Source organism: Miniopterus natalensis, chromosome 6 (genome assembly GCF_054644295.1).
Source record: "Miniopterus natalensis isolate mMinNat1 chromosome 6, mMinNat1.hap1, whole genome shotgun sequence".
Classification (NCBI taxonomy): Eukaryota; Metazoa; Chordata; class Mammalia; order Chiroptera; family Miniopteridae; genus Miniopterus; species Miniopterus natalensis.
In genome coordinates, this window is record NC_142086.1 from 49,604,631 (window position 1) to 49,626,866 (window position 22,236).

The 22,236-nt window shown below is 33.5% G+C and overlaps 1 protein-coding gene across 1 annotated transcript in view; it reads right to left on the reverse strand.

The window, feature by feature from the left end:
* The window catches only part of OPA1 (OPA1 mitochondrial dynamin like GTPase), an 83,427-nt gene that overhangs the window by 45,377 nt on the left and 15,814 nt on the right, over positions 1-22,236 (reverse strand). The window contains exons 7-16 of the mRNA XM_016200038.2: positions 16,681-16,791; positions 11,888-11,941; positions 9,664-9,768; positions 7,869-7,955; positions 7,088-7,201; positions 2,821-2,901; positions 2,620-2,694; positions 2,223-2,294; positions 2,041-2,140; positions 1,573-1,703 (exon numbers count right to left, since the gene is read on the reverse strand). Coding sequence (XP_016055524.1) covers positions 1,573-1,703; positions 2,041-2,140; positions 2,223-2,294; positions 2,620-2,694; positions 2,821-2,901; positions 7,088-7,201; positions 7,869-7,955; positions 9,664-9,768; positions 11,888-11,941; positions 16,681-16,791 — 930 coding nt within the window. The remainder of the gene's footprint in view (positions 1-1,572; positions 1,704-2,040; positions 2,141-2,222; positions 2,295-2,619; positions 2,695-2,820; positions 2,902-7,087; positions 7,202-7,868; positions 7,956-9,663; positions 9,769-11,887; positions 11,942-16,680; positions 16,792-22,236) is intronic.

Sequence of the window (22,236 nt, forward strand, 5' to 3'; positions counted from 1 at the left end):
CCTCTAAGCATCACCTCTTGTGTCTTTTCCCTTTGTGATTTTGCTTCATCTCTTTCACTGAAAATAAATCTTAGGTGTAAGTATGACTGTGTGCTTGAGTCCTATGAGTCCTTCTAGACAATCAGTAAACATAGAAAGGATCTGTATTGGGAACCCCTGACGGAGAGGGACAGTCCCAGAAAGTCTCAGATGGAAAGGAGAGGAATTCTAAGCAACAGAATGAGGGATGAGTGCTACATCAAAAGTTGTTGTTCTATGGGGGATAAAGATATAATAATAATAATAACAGATGACAGTTCCTAGGTAAATAACACTTTTGTGCCAAGCACTATTTTGACCACTTTTAAAACAAATACTTGACTCATTAAACCTTCACAACTTATGAGCTAGTACCATTATTATCTTTATTTCCAACAGACTAGGACACCTAAAGCACTAAAAACTTAACTTACCCATGGCTGCAAAGCTAGCAAACAGTAGGGCAGGGTTTGAAAGCAAGCAACCTGGCTACTGATTCTGTGCTCTTAACCAGGACACCTTATTCCTTTACAGTTAAGGAGAGAGCATGACCTAAGACGTGAACCCTAAACTTACACACAATGTTACCTTGAAAAAAACTCTTTCTTTGAGGGATACTAAACACCATGTACAGAAGTTGAAGTCACAGAATTTCAGAGATGAAAATGACCCTAGAGATCGACTAGACCTGCAACTTTCAACCTCTTTCATCTAACGGCACACATAAAATTTTGTGGCACATAAAAAAGTATGTTACATTTTTTGCCAATCTGAAAAAAAAAGTATAATTTTGATTCATTTACACCAGATGGCTATTGTTGTGTTGGCTGTTGTCAGTTTTTATATTTGACAATCTAAGGGGAAAAGAAGTCAGTGGGTCTGACTAGCAGGTATTGCATGTTTTAGAAATTTTTGCATCACACCTGTTGAAAATCTCTGAACTAAACTAACAGGCTGAATTGTGCATTGACTAGATACAAAAAAGTAATAAGATTTGCCCATGGACACACCCAACTGGTGGAGCATAGATAAGAATGCTGACGCCTGACACCTAAACTAATGCCTTCTCTATTATAAAAATCTGTTTACATAGTCTTTGATCAGTTAGGAAAGGTGATGCTTACCTGAAACAACAACAATAAAAGGCATACGTAAGGTCCAAAAGGAATCTATACTGTCACTAGTTTTATGTTAATTTATGAAAATCAATTTAAATAGAAAATTTTAAAAATGAAACACCACAAATGAGTTTAATGACTGTATGCCAGCATGCAAAATTATTTAAAGTAGTGTATTCAACATTAGCAGTTTCAGTATTTCTAAAGCAAACTATAATTATGGAATTTTATTTATACCTCAAAATTACACTGAAGTAATTTACTATAACTTTCCAATACTTTGTTTTTACGGAGAACCAAGAAAAATCCTTCTACTAAATACTTTATACCCCTGATAAAGCATTCCATAAGAACTTTATTTTTTACAAACAGTCCCTGTCACAGCTGGATCTTGTATAAAGAATCTTTTGTCTCACAGTAAAGAACTTGCCCTCACCCTGCTTGGACTCGTCACATTTTTCTCTGCCAGGTCTACTTTGGTCAAAACAAATATCGTCCTTCTTCCATGAGGATCCATTTGACTGACCAAGTCTGTAACAATGCTACGTTCAGCATCCACAGATCCATCTGAAAAACAAAATTAAAAATGACAGTGTAATAATTAATTACAAGATGGATTTTAAAAACTTCCACAAGCTACACTGTTGTGTCTACATTATAGTAAGAAAAATTTTCTTAATACATCTTTCTTATGAAAAGATATTCTAGCCAATAAAGATTTCTATGATGCCTACAGTGAAATGTATCAAAATATTCTCAACTTCAATTCTATTTACTAATAAAATGAACAAGAGAGGGTGAAACATGTTTATCTTGTATGTTTATGTACATGAATATTTAGAGCAAAGCTTGGATTGCTAAAGGAAGCGTATCACTGCAATGAAAATCTTTTGATTAGATTTACCTTGAATACACAGGATGATGGCATTAGGGTTCTGCATATAAGCTTTGCTCATACTGAAAATAGTCTCCTTTGTGTCAGGAGCCATGCCAGATGTCACAGTCTTAAAGAAAAAAGTTTTAAATGTCATTATAAATGTTTTCCACACAGGAATAAGATAAAATACAAGTTTTGTATATACTTACATTAATCACACCTGGTAAGTCAACAAGCACCATCCTCTGTAGTCCAGGACCTTTTACATTTAAGGATATGGTCTACTTGGGACAAAACAAAACAAAACAAAACAAATTTGGGGGGAAGTTTGTTAGGAACTCTTTGGTGATATATACTGTGAAAATTCTGTATGTCACCCATTCAGATACGGTGCTCGGAAAAATGTTATTCTTTTTCTGATCCCAAAAGTATTTATTCTAAACAATTACCGGCAAAATGATACATTATTTGGACTATTTAAAAAAGTCTATGTTATCTTGGAATAGCAGCAATCCAAACAATATCATGCCAATGCCAATATCATGACTTATTTCAAATCATAACCATTAGATTTCCATAAAACACTGAGTGAATTGCAACACTCACCTCAGGGCTAACAGTACAGCCTTCTTTCACATTTTTCCTCATTCGAAGTTCTATTTCATGTCTTAATGCTGCAAGCTATGAAGGGAAAACAACAAAGTCCTGAGAAAATCTTCAGTCAACAAATATTCCATTTAGTTGTCTTTCATAAGCTTATGCAGGTTATAAAGTTACACACACAAACCTCACATGAATATTACTTACATCTTCCTCTTTGGTAAGATCAAACTCTCGAGAACTATCTTTAAACAAGGCCACATGGTGAGGACCTTCACTCAGAGTCACCTGAGATTAATAGAAAGCTGAGATGTAATAATGCATTTACAATTCATATTAATTCCCATAGCACTAACATGGTCTAGACAGGGCCATTGCATCGCACAAATCCAGGTGTCCCTTCATACCAAATACACATCAGGAGGATCCCTGGGGGCTGTCGACATGGCAACGAGGAGACCACAGAATTCCTCATTTGTACTGTCCCGACATCTGTCACAGGTATTGTGACTGCCCAACAAGACTGCTGGCTACTTTATATCTTGCATGACATAAAATACTGCTGCCCCTCTTGTTTCACAGTCCATGCTATCTAGAGTACTAAGCACAAAACCACCAATAAAACCTGCAAAACTAAAAGAAAATCTTGCATTTAACTTCACAGATAAATTTAGGTAAAGGACAACTGATTTATTTAACATGTATTTATTGAGAGCTAACTGTGTCAAGCGTTGTGGGTGGAGAAACATTAAGATTGACTGTCCCTGGTTTAGACCTCACTTACTGGGACAGAGATATACAGAGATAACAGGACAGTGTAGCAACACCTAGGGTGCCACAGAAGAGAGTGGTACTAACTAAAGGAGAGCTAAAGCAGCCCTCCCCGAAGGAGTGCAGTTGAGCAAGAAATTCTCTAACAACTTACAGGTTAACAGTCAGTGGTTTCAACTTATCAACTTCCCATTCCTTGATTTTTTTTTTTTAAATAAATGTTTATTGATTTCAGAGAGAGGGGGAGGGAGAGAGAGAGAATCATCAATGATGAAAGAGTCATTGATGGGCTGCTTCCTGCACGCCCTGAACCAGGGATCGAACCTGCAGCTGGGGCATGTGCCCTGACTAGGAACTGAACCACAATCTCCTGGATCATAGGTTGATGCTCAACCACGGAGCAACACTGGTTGGGCTCCTTGATTTTTTAAGTGTAACTTTTCGTGCTTCACTATAATGATCTGATTTCACTTTTAAAATACAATTCCTTCTACTGAGATTAGCTAAACAGGCTAGATAACAAACCAAAACCAGCCGTTTGAAGGCCTCAGAGAGAAACCTGGACTGAGTCCAAGACCCCAAAGGATTTGTGGGGGACATTCCTACAGGTATTTTCTCTCAAGGCATTTGCTAATTTGTAGCACAGGGCGGCCTGATAGAAGAGCTTAAAACCTGTAGCAGTTTCACTGGGTTGAGGAGCTGGGGTTACCAAGCAGGCACGATTTAGGGTGCCAAGGTACCAGAGAAAAATGTACAGCAGAAATGAATCTCCAAATTCCGAGCCCTACATTCTGCACACAATTTCCATTTAAGGCACTTGCACATTAAGAAACAAGTAGAAAGAAGCTGCTAACAAGACTAACATGCTAAGTCAAGCTTCTGGCATTCTCACTCTTCAGGGAAGACAAAAATCTAGACTTCAGAATCTACCAAGGAGGAGAAGTCCTGGTAAATACTATTATAGGAGTAAGGATACATTGGAGAGAGACACCAGCCTTGTTGGTTTCAAGGAAATCTGTCCATGCTGGATCACCTGACAGAAGAAAGTGAACTCCTCCTAAAATATAACATCATCCATAACCACTACAATTAGGGTGCTGGTAACAATGTAAAAGGTAGGTTAACAATGTTATTACAGTGCATGACAGAGCATGATATGAGGTCCTAAATTAGAAGTATCCCACATGAATCTGTAAAGTGTGGTACATTCAAGTAATATCACAGAACAGTGATTTTTAATCTTTTTCATCTCATGGCACACATAAACCAATTACTAAAATCCTGAGGCACACACAAAAATATGTTTTGTGAGCCTTAAAAAAAAAGATATGCTTTTGATTCATTCACACCAAATAGCTGTTGTTGTGTTGGCTGTTGTAATTTTTTTATTTGACAATCTAAGGGAAAAGAGGTCAGTGCCCCTGACTAAATATTCAGGTATTGCATGTTTTAAAAATTCTTGCGGCACACTGGTTGAAAATCGCTGCTGTGGAACAATGAAAAAGAAACTAGCTTGACACAGGATGGTTGAATTCACAGCCAGACCCCAGTGCACTCTACATGAATCACACCAGGCTGTTTGTTGCCATCATAAACAGACTCCATTTCTAAAAGATTTTAGCATCAGCCTCAATGTCTCATTTTCTACCATTATTCTGGCCTTCATTCTTGGTGATTTCAAGTTTCCAATTCTCCAGTTACTCTATAATACATCCACCTTCTGAACTAAAAGAAAAGAAATACGCAATCATACAGTGTCCCGTTAAGTTTGTGTCCAGACCTTAATGGGGACTTCAGTATGACTCAGCAATCCTAAGATTTCTGGATTTCCCTCAACTCAATCCTGGACTCATCACTCACCTAGAAAAGCCTTTGCACTCTCCTCTTACTCAATCTTCAATACCTTCTCCCCTCTCTTTACTTAACAGCTGATAGCCTAGCTTCTTATGTCTCTGAGGAAGTGGAAGTAATTAGAAGGCAACTTCCATTTTCTACTTACTTGCCTCTACTGTAAATTCAGTAATTAGTTCTCAGTCTTCACCTTACCTGATTATCAGCAGCACTGATGCCGCCCATCACTCCCTCCTCTTGGACACTTTCTTTCTGACTTTCAGGACACTGACTGCACTGTTCTGGTTTTCCTCCTATCACACTGGTTGCTCCTTCACAAGCTCCTTCACTGTTTCCGTCTCCCTCAATCTCTAATGTTGGGAGTGCCCAGGACACAAGCCTTCATGCTGTCTTCTCTATCTCACTCACTCCCATAGTGAGCTTATCCAGTAAGATCATGGCTCTATATACCACCTTTAGATATTTATTATGACTCCTAAATTTAGTCTCGAGCCCAGATAGCTCTCCCAATTTTACATCCAACTGCTTATTTGTTAACTTCCCTCAGCAAGTACAAACTCTTGATTTTCTTCCCGAAAGCTAATTCACTCTAATACAGACTTCCCCACGCCAATTACATGCTTTAATTTATTCATGCCAAAAACCTCAAGTCATCCTCACAATTGACTTCCTCTCTTTCCACATCAAATATGTTAAAAAATCATGTTGATTCTACTTTCGTGACAGATTCAACCATTTTTTATCACCTTCACTGCTACTCTGGTCCCAGTACCACCCGGATACTCCAATAGTTTCCCACCTGGTCTCCCTGGTTCTACCCCTCTTGCCCATGTCTATTTCAACAAGGCGGTCAGAGTGAGCTTTTTAAAAAGTAATGTTGTTACTCTGCTCAAAACACTGCATTGGCTCCCATTTGATTCAAAATAAAAATCACAGTTCGCAGGACAACCTACGGGGCTCTAATCATCTGCTCTCCCCCTTATCCCTCTGACTTTATCACCTAACTGCTCTTCACTCTGCTCTAGTCACACTGACCTTGAACATATAAGCACCTACCTACCTCAGGGGCTTTGCACTGACTTTCTCTCTACATGAAACACTCTTGAAGTAGATACCCACATACTCCCTCCCTCACTTTCAGCAAGTCTTGGTTCAACTGTCACCTTCTCGATGCAGTCTACCAACACCCTGGCACCACCATTCCCATTGCCTGGCTCTATTTTGCACACTTACCACCTTCTAACATACTATGTAACTTACTTATGTCTATTATTTATTATCTGTCTCCCTCTACTAGAACATATCCTCCATTATGATGAAGATATTTGTTTTGTTTACCAACACATGCCTAGAACAGTGCTGGCACATATTATGCACCTAATAAATATTTTGTGAATGAAAGACTCTGTAGCCATAGGCTTCCTTACTGTAACCATGGATGAATTGCCAGTGCTTCTAGATATGGACAACTTGTAAACTAAGTCCCAGCCTCTTTTACCTCAATGACTTTGCTCCCTCTCTCTTGCATCATCTTTTTTTCAATAGATTATTACATATAGCATATAATTATCTTTATAAACTCCAAAGGCCTACTAACAGGATAGCCTGGTCTCCCACTGCACCCCTGTCCTCCTCTCCCATCACTTTCCCCTCACTCAGTTCCTGTCACACTGGCTTCCTGGCTGTGCCTCCTACTGATTTCTTACAGGAATAATCCTCTTACAGGAATAATTCCAAATGCTATGTGTCAATTCTTTCTTTAGTTAAAATTCTTCATTTCAACACAATGAACAAAGCTCACTGAAGCGATTACTTTTCTAAAAAACTTCATTCAGATGGCCTATGTTCTTACCTTAACTGGAGAACGTGTCATCATCTCCCCAGAGCCTCGTGGGAATATTCGTGCTTGAGCAATCATTTCCAACACACTAGTTTTGCCAGCACTCTGATCTCCAACTACAACAACCTTACGGCAAAACAAATAACATTTATTCATATTATTCTATACCAACGTATATTTAAATACATTTAAAATGCTGCGGAGATTTTTTTAGTCTTTTAAAATATCTACAGTTAAATGATTAAAAAAAATCATCCATGAAAAAATTGATAGTAGATACGTGTATGCACATTAAAAATGTAAATAACAAAACATGAATTAGATCCATTTATAGCCAACTTTTATTAAAAACTTGTGTTAATTTAAACCACTATTTCTAAAACCAGGTCATTCATGTTCCACAAATCTTTCCCATAGTTAGTTTTCTCTTTACAAAGACATTTTCAATTCTATGAGGTTAAATTTCTCTAATGTGCTGAACTTAACCCACTGTTCAGGTACTTTAACATCATGGATATTATGAATACATAATGTCAAATATCTAATAGCCTTCCTTTATTTCACATAAATATAGGTCAACCAGTGGATCAAAATACTCAAACAACATTTAATACTTAGAACATAATTATTATATAGGTAAAAAATATATGTCCCTATTATATAGGTAAAAAAAATATATAGACTTATATGCATGTGTATGTGTGTGTGCATGTACATATACGTTTAACATTTTTAAAACCTAAAGTGTTTTTTGCTAAGGAGCAAGTTCACTATGTATTAAGTTTTCACTTACCCTTGGCAGATGATCTTGTGTATTATAACTGGCATCATAATCAGATAGAACATCAAGAACTTCAGAATACATGTCAATCAAGGATTTCTATAAAATTAAAAAAATTAATATTAATTAAACAGCGAAAACATTAAAAAAAATACCATAGATGTGTCGAGAGAAAAAAAGCTGATAAATTCAAATGTTTTTCCATTATCACTGTATTGTTTTTTCTAATTATGTAAATACATATTCATAGTAAAATATAAAATAAAATTCCATTTCTTCTTATCCAATTTATTTTATTTAGAAATATATTGATTATTAAAATATATTAATTCAGGATTTTCTAACCTTTTAATTAAATGGTAAAAGAGGGAAGTTATTCTTTAATATTGAAGAGTTAATACTAAATGCCCAACAAAGGAAAACCATTAACACCATAAATGCCAAATAAGGGGTCAGGTGACCAACTGAAAGGAAACCATCTTCTACCAAATGCAGTGTGTGTGTCAGATACAGAGATAGATAGAGGGTGGGTGGGGAGGGAGGTGGAGAGAAAGGCTGAAAATTGAATTAAAGTGGAGAAAGAATGACCAAAAAAACTGTTAAATCAGTAAGCCTGACTAAGTGTACTTTGACAACTGGGCAGATTAAAATGTGAGAGCACCAGGGGCAGACATACTGTATTGTTTCTCTGTATGTAGAAACAGGATCAAACATGGTACCTGGTAGATAACAAGGTTCAAGTAAGTATTTGATAAATAAATGAACAAATACACAGGCTGGGGAAAAAAGGTCTGCTATCAAGTATTTAATAACTAAAGGTAGTTTTAATGCTAAGGTAGAAACAAAATGACAAAATGAGGGTCTATAGTTCCTTTCATCTCTTAACACCTAGAAATAATAAATGGGAAGCAACTGCTATCCCTCCACTGAAAAATTATCAGAAATTTCTTTAATTTCCATTATAATTTTATTTTATGACAGAAAATACTGTTTCTGAGATAAACTCTCAAAACATATTAACACTTGGACATAACTTTTCTCAAGTGCCGTACGTGTGTAACCTGTAAGTAAAGCCATGCTATTTATTTGTTTTATGCAGTTATGATTTAGAGTCAGAACTACTAGTACATGTTGCTTAAACTACAATTACGTATCTTTGGACCATGGTACCAAAAGTATGTGGCATGATTTATTATAGTTTTGCTACACATAAATTCAGTTTACTTACATTGGATGGAAGTTAAAAGAATTACTTCAATTTAAATTAGCACATACAGCTTGGTTTAATGGGCAATAATAAGATTTAATATATTGAGAATGATAATTACCAACATGCTGATAACAGTACCAGCATATGCTTTTTCAAACATTTTTTTAAATGCCTAAAGAAGTTTCCAGAAGATAATGTTAACTTTCTTAAAACTGAAGAAAGTAAACTAATCACTCACTGGAAACACAAGATGGTAAGCCATATACAAATAAATGTCTGTCAACTCAGAATTCTAGTTTTGTAGCTGTAGAAATGAAATAGGCCTGGAGACAAATTAGGTTATTTCAAAAAAATAAACTGACTCACGAGAAATGACTGTCAAAAGCGTGAAGATTTTGTGGGCATAGTTTAAAAAATGTCTGGAAACTACAATTTGTAAAATGTCCTAACACAGGAAGAGAATGCCCCTATCCCCGAAGGACAGCAGGTGAGAAAGGCAAGGACAGAACACTTTATGGTCCCTTTCACACTAGTACTGATGAATGTGCGGTGTGAAGTGGCTGAGTTCTGAGAACAAACAAAGATAAACTTAAACACCTTAAGGTTTCTGTGATGGATGCCTTTGTCATCCTTCTGCAGCACTATTTTTCTCAATTCTTTGTTCTCCTTTTCCAACCGTTCCAAGATTCTCTGGTACTTTAACTGAAACAAAATAATACCATAACTATATAGGAAAAAGATGGGTTAATAAATAACATTCATTAAGTCTAAATTAAAAGCTTTCACAATCCTGAAGTGATATCTCCTTACTATTTAAAATAAATTATTTCATTTAAAAAGCTCCTATGAAAATGTTGAAAATAAATTATGAATATTATCTCAAACAATGAAATTCATTATAGTTTTCTATTATAATTTGGCACGCTATTTAGAAAATTATTTGCTATTTACAATTAAGAAATTAAATTACTTAAAAAAGTAAGCATTTAAAGAAGCCAGTCCTTAAGTACACTCCATGAAGCAATATTTCCTATTACATCAAAATTTTAAGGCTTATTATAGGGACATTTGACAAAAATTCAAATTAGTCCCATTCCCCATAGTATTTTAATTGAAATGATATAAAATAATAATAGTTAACAGTACCTGAGCATGCATTATGTGACAGGTTCTTAAGTGAATGTTTCACCTGCATTAACATCCTTAAGCCTTCACTAGAGGCAAAGGTTAAATGGATTAGGAGCCTGAGGTTAGGGACACTTGGTAACCTATCCAAGGTCAGTTTCGAATATAGGTCTGAGTCAAGGGCTCAAACTCTTCCAAGTTTTGGTAAGTTTCTGTGGCCAGAAGTTACACATTAATTTTTAAAATACTGATATAAAACAGATTTTAAGAAGATTTAATGTGTTCAGACAGGTTGTTTTGTCGAAGTACATGCTTGGCTCCACACTTTTCTAATAGTTCTTCTCAGTTCGCACACTATAATTTCTTCTCTAGGCAGTAACAAGGTTTGGAAAACTATTAAGGACTACTCTACCCTACAACCAGCAGAATGTTTATGTTCAACTTATAATACCATGTCTTTTATAATGGAAAATATTTCTTAGAACTTTTTGTTAGGTTGTAATCAATTTTCCAAGAACATAGTAAATAACAGGAACTCATGGTACTATCCTCAGAGAATGTCCAACTTAAGCCAAATTAAAGAAAAACATATTGTTTAGTTTATATAGTATGAGACAGGTAGAACTATAAGTTAGATTCTGCTATAAACCTTTTTTTACAGAATTTATTCACTTGTATGTAATAATAGTATATAATAATTGCATATAATAATAGTATATATAACAAAATTCTGGCCCTATTTAAGAACTAGATCTTTGTTGTTCTAATATAGTAGCCACTAGCCACATGTTGCTATTAAGTACAAAAAATGTGGTTAGTCTGAATCGTGATGTGATGTTAAGTGTAAAATACACACCAGATTTCTACGATTCAGTAAATAAATAATTAAATAAAACACGTAATATTTTTTATACTGATTTATTTACATGTTTAAATGATACTATTTGGGATCTACTGCGTTAAATAAAATATATTATTAAAATAAATTCTACATGTTCCTGTTTACATTTTAATGTAAAAATTTTAAATGACACATGTGGATTGCATTATATTTCTATTGGATATTACAGATATAGATAACCACAGGGTTACTTATATCATAAATTCTCCATAGTGTTTGCGTCAATGCTCAGTGGCTAACAAGTATAAATGCACAAGTCCACAGGTTTATATCAATGAATGTTATAAGGGTGGTAGGATTTCCTCTGGCTCATTTCTTTGTAAATATGTAATGAATTATGGGATCTACATAATTTCTGGGGATGAAACCATTCTTTGGTAATCTGATTGGTTTGGGACTTTAGAGAAGCAAAGGAAAAAGTTCCTGAGGGTTCACTACAACAGTGGTAGACTCAACTGCTACTTAAATTAGCCTATAAATGTAAAAATGTAAGCATAGGTTTACATAAGGACAAACCCCTTTCTTTCATTTTTTCCATAGTTTTTCTTTAAATTATAAGCACAAGGTTCATTCAAAAATAGGTTTTTACACATTTTAACTCAACCACACTTTAAGGTCCTTTATTCCTTATTTTTCAATTAGCTTTTGCATTTTTTTTTTTGCACCTACTGATAATAATGTTCTATCATTAAACCATACCAAATTTAGCTTTTTGTTAAAAAAATTAATTCCCACATCACCAAACTTATATTCGAGTGTAAGAAAAAGTTCCTGGTTCTCACTCATCAGAATCACCTGGGTATGCAGAAGTTCTTCTTGAAGTTGGTCAATTTTCTCTTTGTCTGACACCTACATAATTAAAAGAAATTAATTTTGAGTAGAATTAGGTTTATATAGAATGTGCTGTACAGCAAGTTAAAATTTTTAAAAAGTATTTTTAAGAGTAAAAACTACTGACTTTATATGCATATTTAATCAAAGCAGATTTTAAGTCAAATGACATTTAAGCAAGTAAAAAACAATTGTACTCATCAATAAAAAGAGCTCATCAAAATTTTATACTAAGTAAAAACCTTAAAAAGCAATCATTTTCCTTTTCCCATTCTAGTCATTTCTTATGAATGGCTTGTTAGAAAACTAAGACATATATGGTTACTATGTTCATCATAGCTTGTTTTGTGCTCAAGCACAGGCACTTGGAATGCATGGGGAACTAAAACATAGACCACTCTATAGAAATGTGTTTTGGAAGTCAGATACACGTTATCATTTAAAGGTACTGAAAAAGTTCATTGATCATAGTGTATACTTTAAGCAAATATTATGCATTTCCATTCTGTAAGTAGGGAAGTATTTATTTAATAAATGCAAACAACAACTTGCATTTTCAGAGCTCTTAACTGGAGCCAGATGATTGTTTCTAAATTTAGTTCTAGTGCAAGGTGTGCTAACACATAATATAGCAAATGCATCAGTAGCAATAAAGTAGAGTAAAGCAACTAAAATTAACTTGGACATAAAACAAAAGTAGGACGAAATCCACAGGTATTGTGGAAACTACAAATTGTTATGAATACTAATAGTTCTAAGATAAAATATCCAAAAACAACATAGAAGTTTATTGTATAACAGGCTTGAAAGTAGTCACAAGACAATTTTAAATATAAAACACAATGATCAATTTTAATCAAAGTGATGCCATTTATGACAAATCCATATAACTGTGCTTTGACTTCTTGGTGGAGGTACAGAAGTTGCCATCCTTAGTCTTTCAAAATAACTGACTTAATTTCTGATAATCAAAATTTGTAAACATGAATTTATTTCATAAAACACAAAAATCAGGTTAAAATTCATGTAAATCCTTGTTATTCATTGTCTAAGCAATCAAGGCATCATGGTAGCAAATATATATGAAAAATTTTAAATGACGGGTTTATTTAAGAAGGCATTAATAATTCTCATCCATGCAATAAAGTTAGAGATTTTAATTCCTATTTTCAAATATTTTCTCAAAAGTTTCTCCAAACACTTCTTTTAAATAAAAATGACAATGCTTATTAGAAATGATAGTTACATATTTATTTTTTTCCTTAAAGGCCTATGCCTAAAAATCTCTAAATATGTTTCAGTAATTAGAAAAAATGATAACATAAAACAAACTTTATTGTTGTTTTCTCATTCCTGTATAGCAAGCAGGACTTGTGGATAAAAACTTTTTTCATTTGACAGTGTTTGTGTAGAATGGACAAGAATTATTAATAGTCTCCTAAAATGTGAGGAAACAAGAAAGTTGCGGAAGAGCCCACAACCCAAAGAACAAAATATTGAAGGCCAATGAAGAAACAAATAATTCCACATTTCAATCATACGGCATGCCATCACACTGTTAACAATGTGGTCATAAAATTTTGTTATGCAAATTAAATTCCCAATTCATTTAAAAAGATACTTTGATTTACTTTGTTCCATTAAATATTCATCCAACTGCAGTTAAATTAGTATGAAATGTATAAACAGTATTAGTATAAACTATTTTAGTTTGAATGTGAATATTTAATGATTTCATGCAACATATTCTAAATTACAAGAGAAAATTCAACATTGCTCTATACAGTGGAGCAATAATTAAGAAACCAATACAATTACACAAAAAAGTTAGACTCTTTACTATAAGCCAAGGGCTTAAGAGGTTAATTTAGTAATTTGGTAAAATAAAAAGGGTATACAAAAAGTTAAAATGATAAAAGGTTATTAGAATACTACAAACACGATCTTTATGCCAACAGTATTTAGGATCATAACTGTTAAGATTTTTATAAATTCATATTTTTAGGAGTATTTAGATTTATCTTTTGCCTTTCTGCATGACTGTCTTACCTTCTATCTGCTTAAATTAATGAAACATCAAAATTCATGTTATATTATAAGACAAGTGATAGTGGTGTCAAGAATTACACCTAATATTTTCTAGGAAACAAAGTGAAAGCCTTTAGGTTTACAAAATAAGTATTAAAGACTAATGAGAAGATACTTCTACATATTTTCTTGAGACTAGCACATGCTATTTTTAACCTGTCACTTACTTAAGGTCTTAACTAGCATTTTGGGTATATTTTATTGTGATGCACTTTACTGATAAAATTCAACTCCTTATGACAAGAATAAGTTCTTGTCCTGTGGTTTAATATATTCAGTTTGTATGAGGAAATGAATTTAGAACTCACCCTGACAGAAATGGGTATCAATGGTCTTGAAACCAGGGCTTTTCTACAATTCCAGGGCTGTGAAACAGATGGAGAAAGAGCGGAATCCTCCGCAGAAACAAGCTAAAGCTGAAAGACAAAAACCTTTACTAGCTCCTCACAAAACCAAGCCTGATTTTAAATTTTTAAGTATTTTTTCCTACTAAGCCATTGTGGCAATTCTGAAATACCAAAATATATAAATTGAAAAGACTCAAAAATGTCTTTGGGTACATATTCATAAGAGGTAAAACTACTAGAGGCAGTTTTAATCTACTATCACTGCATGAGCTCCTTTGCTCAGAAGATACAGGGAAAAATTATTAGCTACTGCTACTAGTTAAGATATAAAAAATGAAGACCTACTTATATTTTCAAGAAGGTAAGGAAGAAAGAATGATTAAAAGCAACAAAAAGCTATGGTTTTGTACCTCAAGTAAACATCAAATGCCTGGAATGATAAAAATCTTGTGAATTAGGACTTTGATCATTATGATAGGGAAGAGCTGAAAAGTCATCTGTGTACTAACTATAGGGGGAAAGGAGGGAAGGTATAGTAAAAAAACTATCTTTCAGAATATTAATGGGAATGAGGTCAGTACAGAAGAGCATCAATTGTTTTTAAAGTCCCATTTACTTTCACACAAGGTAACCTCACAGTGGGCAGGAAAAGGCTCGGTCTGGTGCTCCATTGTGTGTCATAATAAATAGATGAGGGTACAGTCCTGTCAGTCTCTATTTTACAAACAAGGAAAGCGAGGAACAGAAGAGCTATGTGGATAATCCAACAAGTATTAGAAATAGGAACATCTCGATGCCTGAAAAAAGGCAAGTAGATCTCAAATGAGCATTAACCTTTGGCAATGCAGAAAATAAACAGTGCTCACTACGAATAGCCCTTATATCATCAGATTAAAAAAATCTTAAACCATATCTTAAAATCTGAAAATGGCAGATCTATAGGACTCATTTTAAATTATTTTACCAATATGAACACTTAAGAACAACTTTTAACTGGAACCATATTCATATTTCTAAATAACGTAACAGGACATAATAACTCCTTCCCCTTCCTTCTGTAACAAAGCTAGAAGGATGAGCCTAAGCATCCAATTTGCTAAATTATTTGTTTAAATGCACTTGCAATAGCATACAGAACAGAGAATGCTAAAGCACCATTTAAAATAAATCTTTCTTTGGTAACACACATGCTTTAATTTAACCAAGTAGGAAAATAATTTATTTTCTACATCTACCTATTGTTATTCACTCACTGAAAGCTAAATATATACAGTAGTTGATTCTACAGCCATGGAATTGAGAAAAGCCAGGGAGTGAAACTGAAAAAATAAATGAAACTGTGATAAGTGCTCTCAAGTATTAACCACCAAAATGAGACAAGGTTAGTCAGCAGAGGTATTGCACTAAATCATTATAATATTGCTTGATTCCAAATCAGAACCTACAAGGAAGCTAATTATATGTATGATTGAATCTTTTTTCCTAAGATTTGCACATAACTTTAAAACTTTTCTAATATAATAGGTGATTAGCTGATTTCATCAGAATATAACTTTAAAATCATTACATTCATTTCATTTTGACTTGAAAGTCCTTTTAAACATTAACCTTGGGATATACACTGTGGGATCATCTAACAGCCAAAAGCATATTTTTAAGGTCTTCTTGGTTGTGTACCTATAACCAAGTATGTATATAGATTTATGCTGACTTTTATTAGAATCTGTTCTTTAGCGAACAGATTTAGATCAGATTTCTAATGTTCTTTCAGTGGTCCAAGGTAAAATTTATTTGTGCTGACTTTACTGACGAATGTGGACAAACTTTATGCAATGAATTTACCAACTATGCCCAAAAGTGAAATAAAACTAGTTTTCATCTATAAAAAAATGAAACTGTTCTCTGCAGATCCATTTCAGCTAAAACAAATACATTTCATTCTTTAAATAACTTAACATGGTCATCCATAGTAATCCTTTTCATTTTAGAAATAAAAACTTGGAGAACAAGTAAGTCAACAAGTTGGCTATGAACTTATGGTGACTAAATAACTGGACCAAGTAAACCACAATTCATAATTCTTCCCTAAATACAAACCCACAGACTCTTGAGTTAATCTAATTTTTTTGAAAATATATCTGTTGGGTATGTTTACCCACACCAGGAAAGCTACATATTTGTATTATGTATCTTTGATATTTTTACTTTGTCAAAAATAATTTCTCATAATTGGAGTCCATGAATGGATTAAGGCGACATGATCTTGGTAGAAATGGCTGATTAATGCGAACACATCAGTAGCCCCCTTAAACCATCCATCACCTTGCGCTTCGGTTGGGCATAGCTCGTGCTATATTGGCCAGCAGTTCTGCGTGCTTCCTCTTCATGTTCTTGAATTTGCTGTTGTAAGAGAATGAGCTCACCAAGCAGACCCTGCCATGAGTTTATGATGAGGAGAAGAGGAAAATTGGGGAGGAGAACAATGTTAAACCAAAGGCACAAGAAAGGAACAGATGTAAGTTAGGGAGGAATGGAAATCATATAAAAAATGGAAACATTTATGCACCTTTAAGAGCCACTATATAATTGGACTCTGTACCACATTTCCATTTTTTCCCCTTAGTAAAATTAGATGTCTCAGAAATATAAAACAGCACAGTTTAAAAAGTGAAAAGGAACATGCAGTAAGTGACTGCTGAATAAAATGAACCAAATATGCAATATCAACCTACAATAAAACGTAGGCTAACCAAGAATGCTCAAGGAAGCTGGTGCCGTGACTGAATAAATTTCCTAGTAACAGGAAACTAGAGAAAACACATACCTCAGCCCGTATGTTTGAATTGCCAATATGAACTAGTTTATACTCTAGATTTTATACCCACGAGGGAAATATGAAACAGTTCTTGAACAAGTGTTGACCGTATAGGCCCGAATCTTTTAATTCTCAACCACAATTCTCATAGGACTGATCAGAGGGTACATAATGGTTTATTTACTTATTAAATTATTATTTTTAAGTATTTTTACTTCATATCTGATGTCTTCAATTAAACATTAATAGTCCCTCAAAACTATTAATTTGAATTTCTGAGCATCAAGTTAATCAAGGTTTTACATTAATTCACGTATTCTACATGCCTATACATGCAGGCTTATTTGACTAAAATTTAGAGTTTTTTCTTTTTGCAAATTAAAAAATAAAGTTTTAGACACTGTTTTAACTTTACACAACATCAAGTAAGTAGTCTGACTAAATTTTCACTTTTTATGAGCTGTTTTGACATTAATTAAAAATAGTCTTTGAGAATATAGGAAATATCAATCATTAAAGCAAAAGTACTATAAAAGAACACAATTGAGAGATGGAGATAATATAATAATTATAAAAATTAAAAATAAAACAAAACCCAGTTTGGACCTATGTACAAAATAATCACCATTTCTATGTTTAAAATTCATTCCATTCAATAATCATGAAATGCTAATCTGGTACAGTTTTTATCACAATGTATTCACATGTGTCATGATACTAAAATATATGTCATTTTCTGTTCAATAGTTTTAACTCCTGCCTTATTAGATAACTGATCTTGAGAAATGTGGGAGAAAAGACAACTAAAAATTGACAATGTCACAAGCCAAATATTTTCTCAATTAGAAACCCTAAAAAGACTATGTTCCAATAAATGAGGTCACTAATTTGCCTAAGGATAGTGATATGGAAAACAATGGGCTCAATATTTATCAGATTATAAAAATAAAAAGAGTTAGGAAAACTAATACTCATTAAAATAACCTAAATTAGGAGTTTCAGATAGCTTCAGAGCTTTTTAAAATAACTGTCAAAAATATTTTATTTTATATAATGCAATTAGAAAGTCTCTTAAAATACATTCAAATTTTAATTAGTAGACTCACCCAGAGGCTTTATAACTGTTTACTTCATATAATCCAAAAACTTACAAAAATAAAAGTTTTTCAGAGAAAAAGCAAATAGAAACAAAAAAGCACTTTAAATTAAGGGAAAGTATTAGCGTGTAATTTGGGGGATTTTTATTTTGTTTGATTCTTAGTTTTAATACAAGACGCTATAATCATTGCCAATAATAATGGCACTGGCTCACTATCAATCAGGATAAAACTAGTTGATATTTCTGCATGACAAGTAAGAGAACATCAAATGGTAATATAAATTTCAACGCTGTTTCCAAATTCAACAGTGTAAGATACATTTATAAAAACCTCATCTATAAAGATGTATCTTTTAAATAAATACTTTTATGGTCTTTGATAAGTCAATCAAAGAAAGACAATGCCAATTCACTACCTCATCATTCCCATAATTTTTTATGTCATGTTTTCAACTGTTTTTCATCAAGCAGAAAGATCCAATTTATTTTTATTCCAAATCCACTTCCTTTTATTCCTTTAGTAACTTATCACAGTTACTTCTTTTAATTATCCAAGTGTTTCAATTTTTCAAAACAATTCCCCTTTAAAGAAGGGAATTCCCATGTTGGCTTATATAGTAGTGTACCTGTGCTTCAGCTAATATACCAACCGGTATTCTAATTTATACAATGCCAAAGCAGCGATAAAATATTCCACCTTCCTTAACTGTGCTGGTCTATCAGTCACACAATTCTTTTTTATTTATAGCTTAAACACTCTTCCCTAATTTATTGTTTATTTTCTATATAAATTGTATGGTAAATACTCTAATATCTATTACATTACAAGAAAGCACCCTCTTTCTAGTGACACTTCACTTTCCTTCCAAGTCTGTTACTGAAGGAAGCACTGTTATGTGAATATAGTTGAAATTAACTGTTACCTCCTGAAAAATAAGTAGGAAAAAAACACAAGAATTAGACATAGAAAGAGCTATTTACACTATGCTACACGACTAACGGATGTTACCCTTATCCAATTTTAGGCACCAAATCTCACCCTAAATACCAAGTGATAGGCTATACATCTTCTAAGTTAAGGCCATGTGGAATACAAAGGGGAAGAAATATGTGTATCTACTGTGCAAGATACACTCCTTAAATGGACAAAACACATTTTTCCCCAATAAATATTTTCCTAAGCTCAGACATTTTTCTCTCAAAAAATAGCACCTATTTTTAAAAGATATATATTATATATAAAATATAACTGCTACAAAGTTATTGTAAACAACTAGGTAATATACTCTCTAAACACCTAGCTATTGTCAATTTGACACTGAAGCTCTCATAGTCTCATATTTCATGTACAGTGTTCTCAGTTTTTAAAAATATTATGTCAGGTCAACAAAATCAGTGATAACTCCAGAAACCAAAATATTAACTGAAAATGCTGCAAAAACCTAAAAGTTGATGAGTTTGGCAGAAAAAATTTTTAAATAATCTTGAAGTTATAAGTCATTCATATGTGAGTACATTTAAAATACTATATTTTTAACATATTTTAAAAATGTATAGCAGAGCAGGGCCCCTACCCTGTTTGTTTTTATACCTAGTACCTAGAACAATGACATGTTGGATGTGTTCGAGCCAGCACAGAGTAGGGCATGACACATGTCTGTTGCTTGAATGAATCAAATTACAACCTACTTTTACCTAATACTGCAAAGTTTCCAGCATAAAATCCAAACTGGTTTCCTAAAAAATGACTATTCTGTAGATAAGCTACTAATCAATCCTATAATCCATTTTCTTACTTTTCACAATCCCCAGAACAGATTCCACAGAGACTAAGGGGAGGAAATTAATCATATGACGTTAATATACTGTTTACTTATGCACTAAAAGTCTAAGATAATGATCATAGTCATCATCATCATCATCCTAATAGCCAATATTTATTTAATTTTATTATGTGCCAGATCTTATGCTAAACGGCTTTCCATAGTCCTTTCGACAACTCTATCAGGTAGGATTTCCTCTTTTACAGAAGAGTAAACAGAAACTCAGGGAAGCTAGGGAACTTGTCCAAAGTCACACAGCTTAGAAAGCAGAAAACGCAGGATCTGAATGCAGACAGAGTGACTACAGAATCTGTACCTGATACCATCCTGTTAACACTTCGCTCTCATTATTTTCAAAGTACTTCTGACCCTTCAGGTTCAAACTATATTAAAACAAGGAGGAGGCAAACTATGGTGGGCTGGCTGAGTAGCCCACAGAGACCTTATGGCCTGCACGCTTAAAATATTTAAGGAAAAGTCTGCCAATCCCTGCTATAGGAGTTTTATAAATAACTTGGGGCCAGAGAAGGACTTTATGAAAGTGAAGACATCGTTCCTCTTCTATTTAAAAAACGTTCTAGTCATTAAACTACTTTTCAGTTTGAATAGTTCTGCTATTTGATTAGCTAAAAAGAACTATTTTCCTATTTTTCTCTCTCTCAATAATACACAAATGCTTATGATAACTATAGGGAACTGAAAAATGTTTTATTATTGGTTATCAGAAGGAAATGTGTCTTTCGACTTGGATTCTTTAACTTATTTCAATTCAGAAATACCATATGCAATTTTACTACTTGGACAGTTTCTACAAATAATAATTTTAAAAGATAAACAAATCAGTCCATTAGTAATAGTATTATGAATATTACAGTATCTAATAAATCCCCTTTGTTCCAAATTTCCTATGAAGTGTTATATATACAGTATGTGTGTGTGTGTGTATATATATATATAATTAATGTTTTTTAAATGACATAAAAAGGCAGTATGCATATTACTAAGGAATAAAGTAAGGGTGCCTGTTTTCCCACTCCACTTCTCATGCAGTTCCTCTCAGTTTTTCTTCCTCTGATCTTTCTGCTTCTCATCCACTATACTCCAGTACACAGTGATTTGGCTTCCTGGCTAAGAATTTAACCAAGCATAAGTTTCTGGTCGTTAGATGCTCAGGCAACTCAAGTTTCCTGACTCTGTAGTTACCTGATGGTGCTGGCTGTGAGAATCTCATTTTATTACCACATTTGTTATATAAGGAATTCCAGAAATGTAAATAGTACTTAAGAAACACTGCTTTGTTACAATTCAGTATGTACTACCTTCACATTCTTGTTCTCCTCAATAGCTGCCAAATATTGAAGGCCAAGAGAAATTCACAGGTAATCAGAGCAAAAAGACATATGACATAAAATCTTTAGGCCCACTCTTGTTGGCATCAATCAAATTTATTACTTTAAATCAACTGATTTTGCTAAGACCTCAGCACTATCCCAGGTGCTCTGAGAACAGAGATTCTGTGGTAGGAATATTCCATCAATAGTAAGAATGCAAACCAAAATAGATAGTGTTACATATGGCAAGAGTTTTAAATGTGAAGCATATAATTAATGGAATGAAAATGATTATAGAAGCCTGAATGCATGTGACAACTGAGCTGGGCTTTAAGGATGAGTAACGAGGCAGTGGAAAGGAAAGAGAGTTATTTCAGCTGGGAGGTACAATATAAGCCACACAAATAAGAAATAAAGTAACATGTGGAAAAGAAAAGCAGTATAATGTATTACTGTTTAATAATTATATTTAAATTATATTTTCATGATCTAGACTGCTAAAAGGTCCTCCAAATATTTTCTATAAATTATAATTATGCTTGTTACCTTTAGAATGACCATATTCCTTACTTCTGTGATATGTTTATGAACAATTAGAAACATGATAGAACAAAAGCACAGATAATAAAATGTCTCATTTAGCAAATTTTCACTACAACACAACAATCTTACTGAATCTAAAAAGGGAGATACACTAAGTAGTCTTGTCACCGTTAATGTATTATGACTAATATATAGAAATCTACTAAATCAATTTGCTCACCACTAAAATAGGCTCACCACTCCAATTTCTAATTTGTTTGCAGGTAG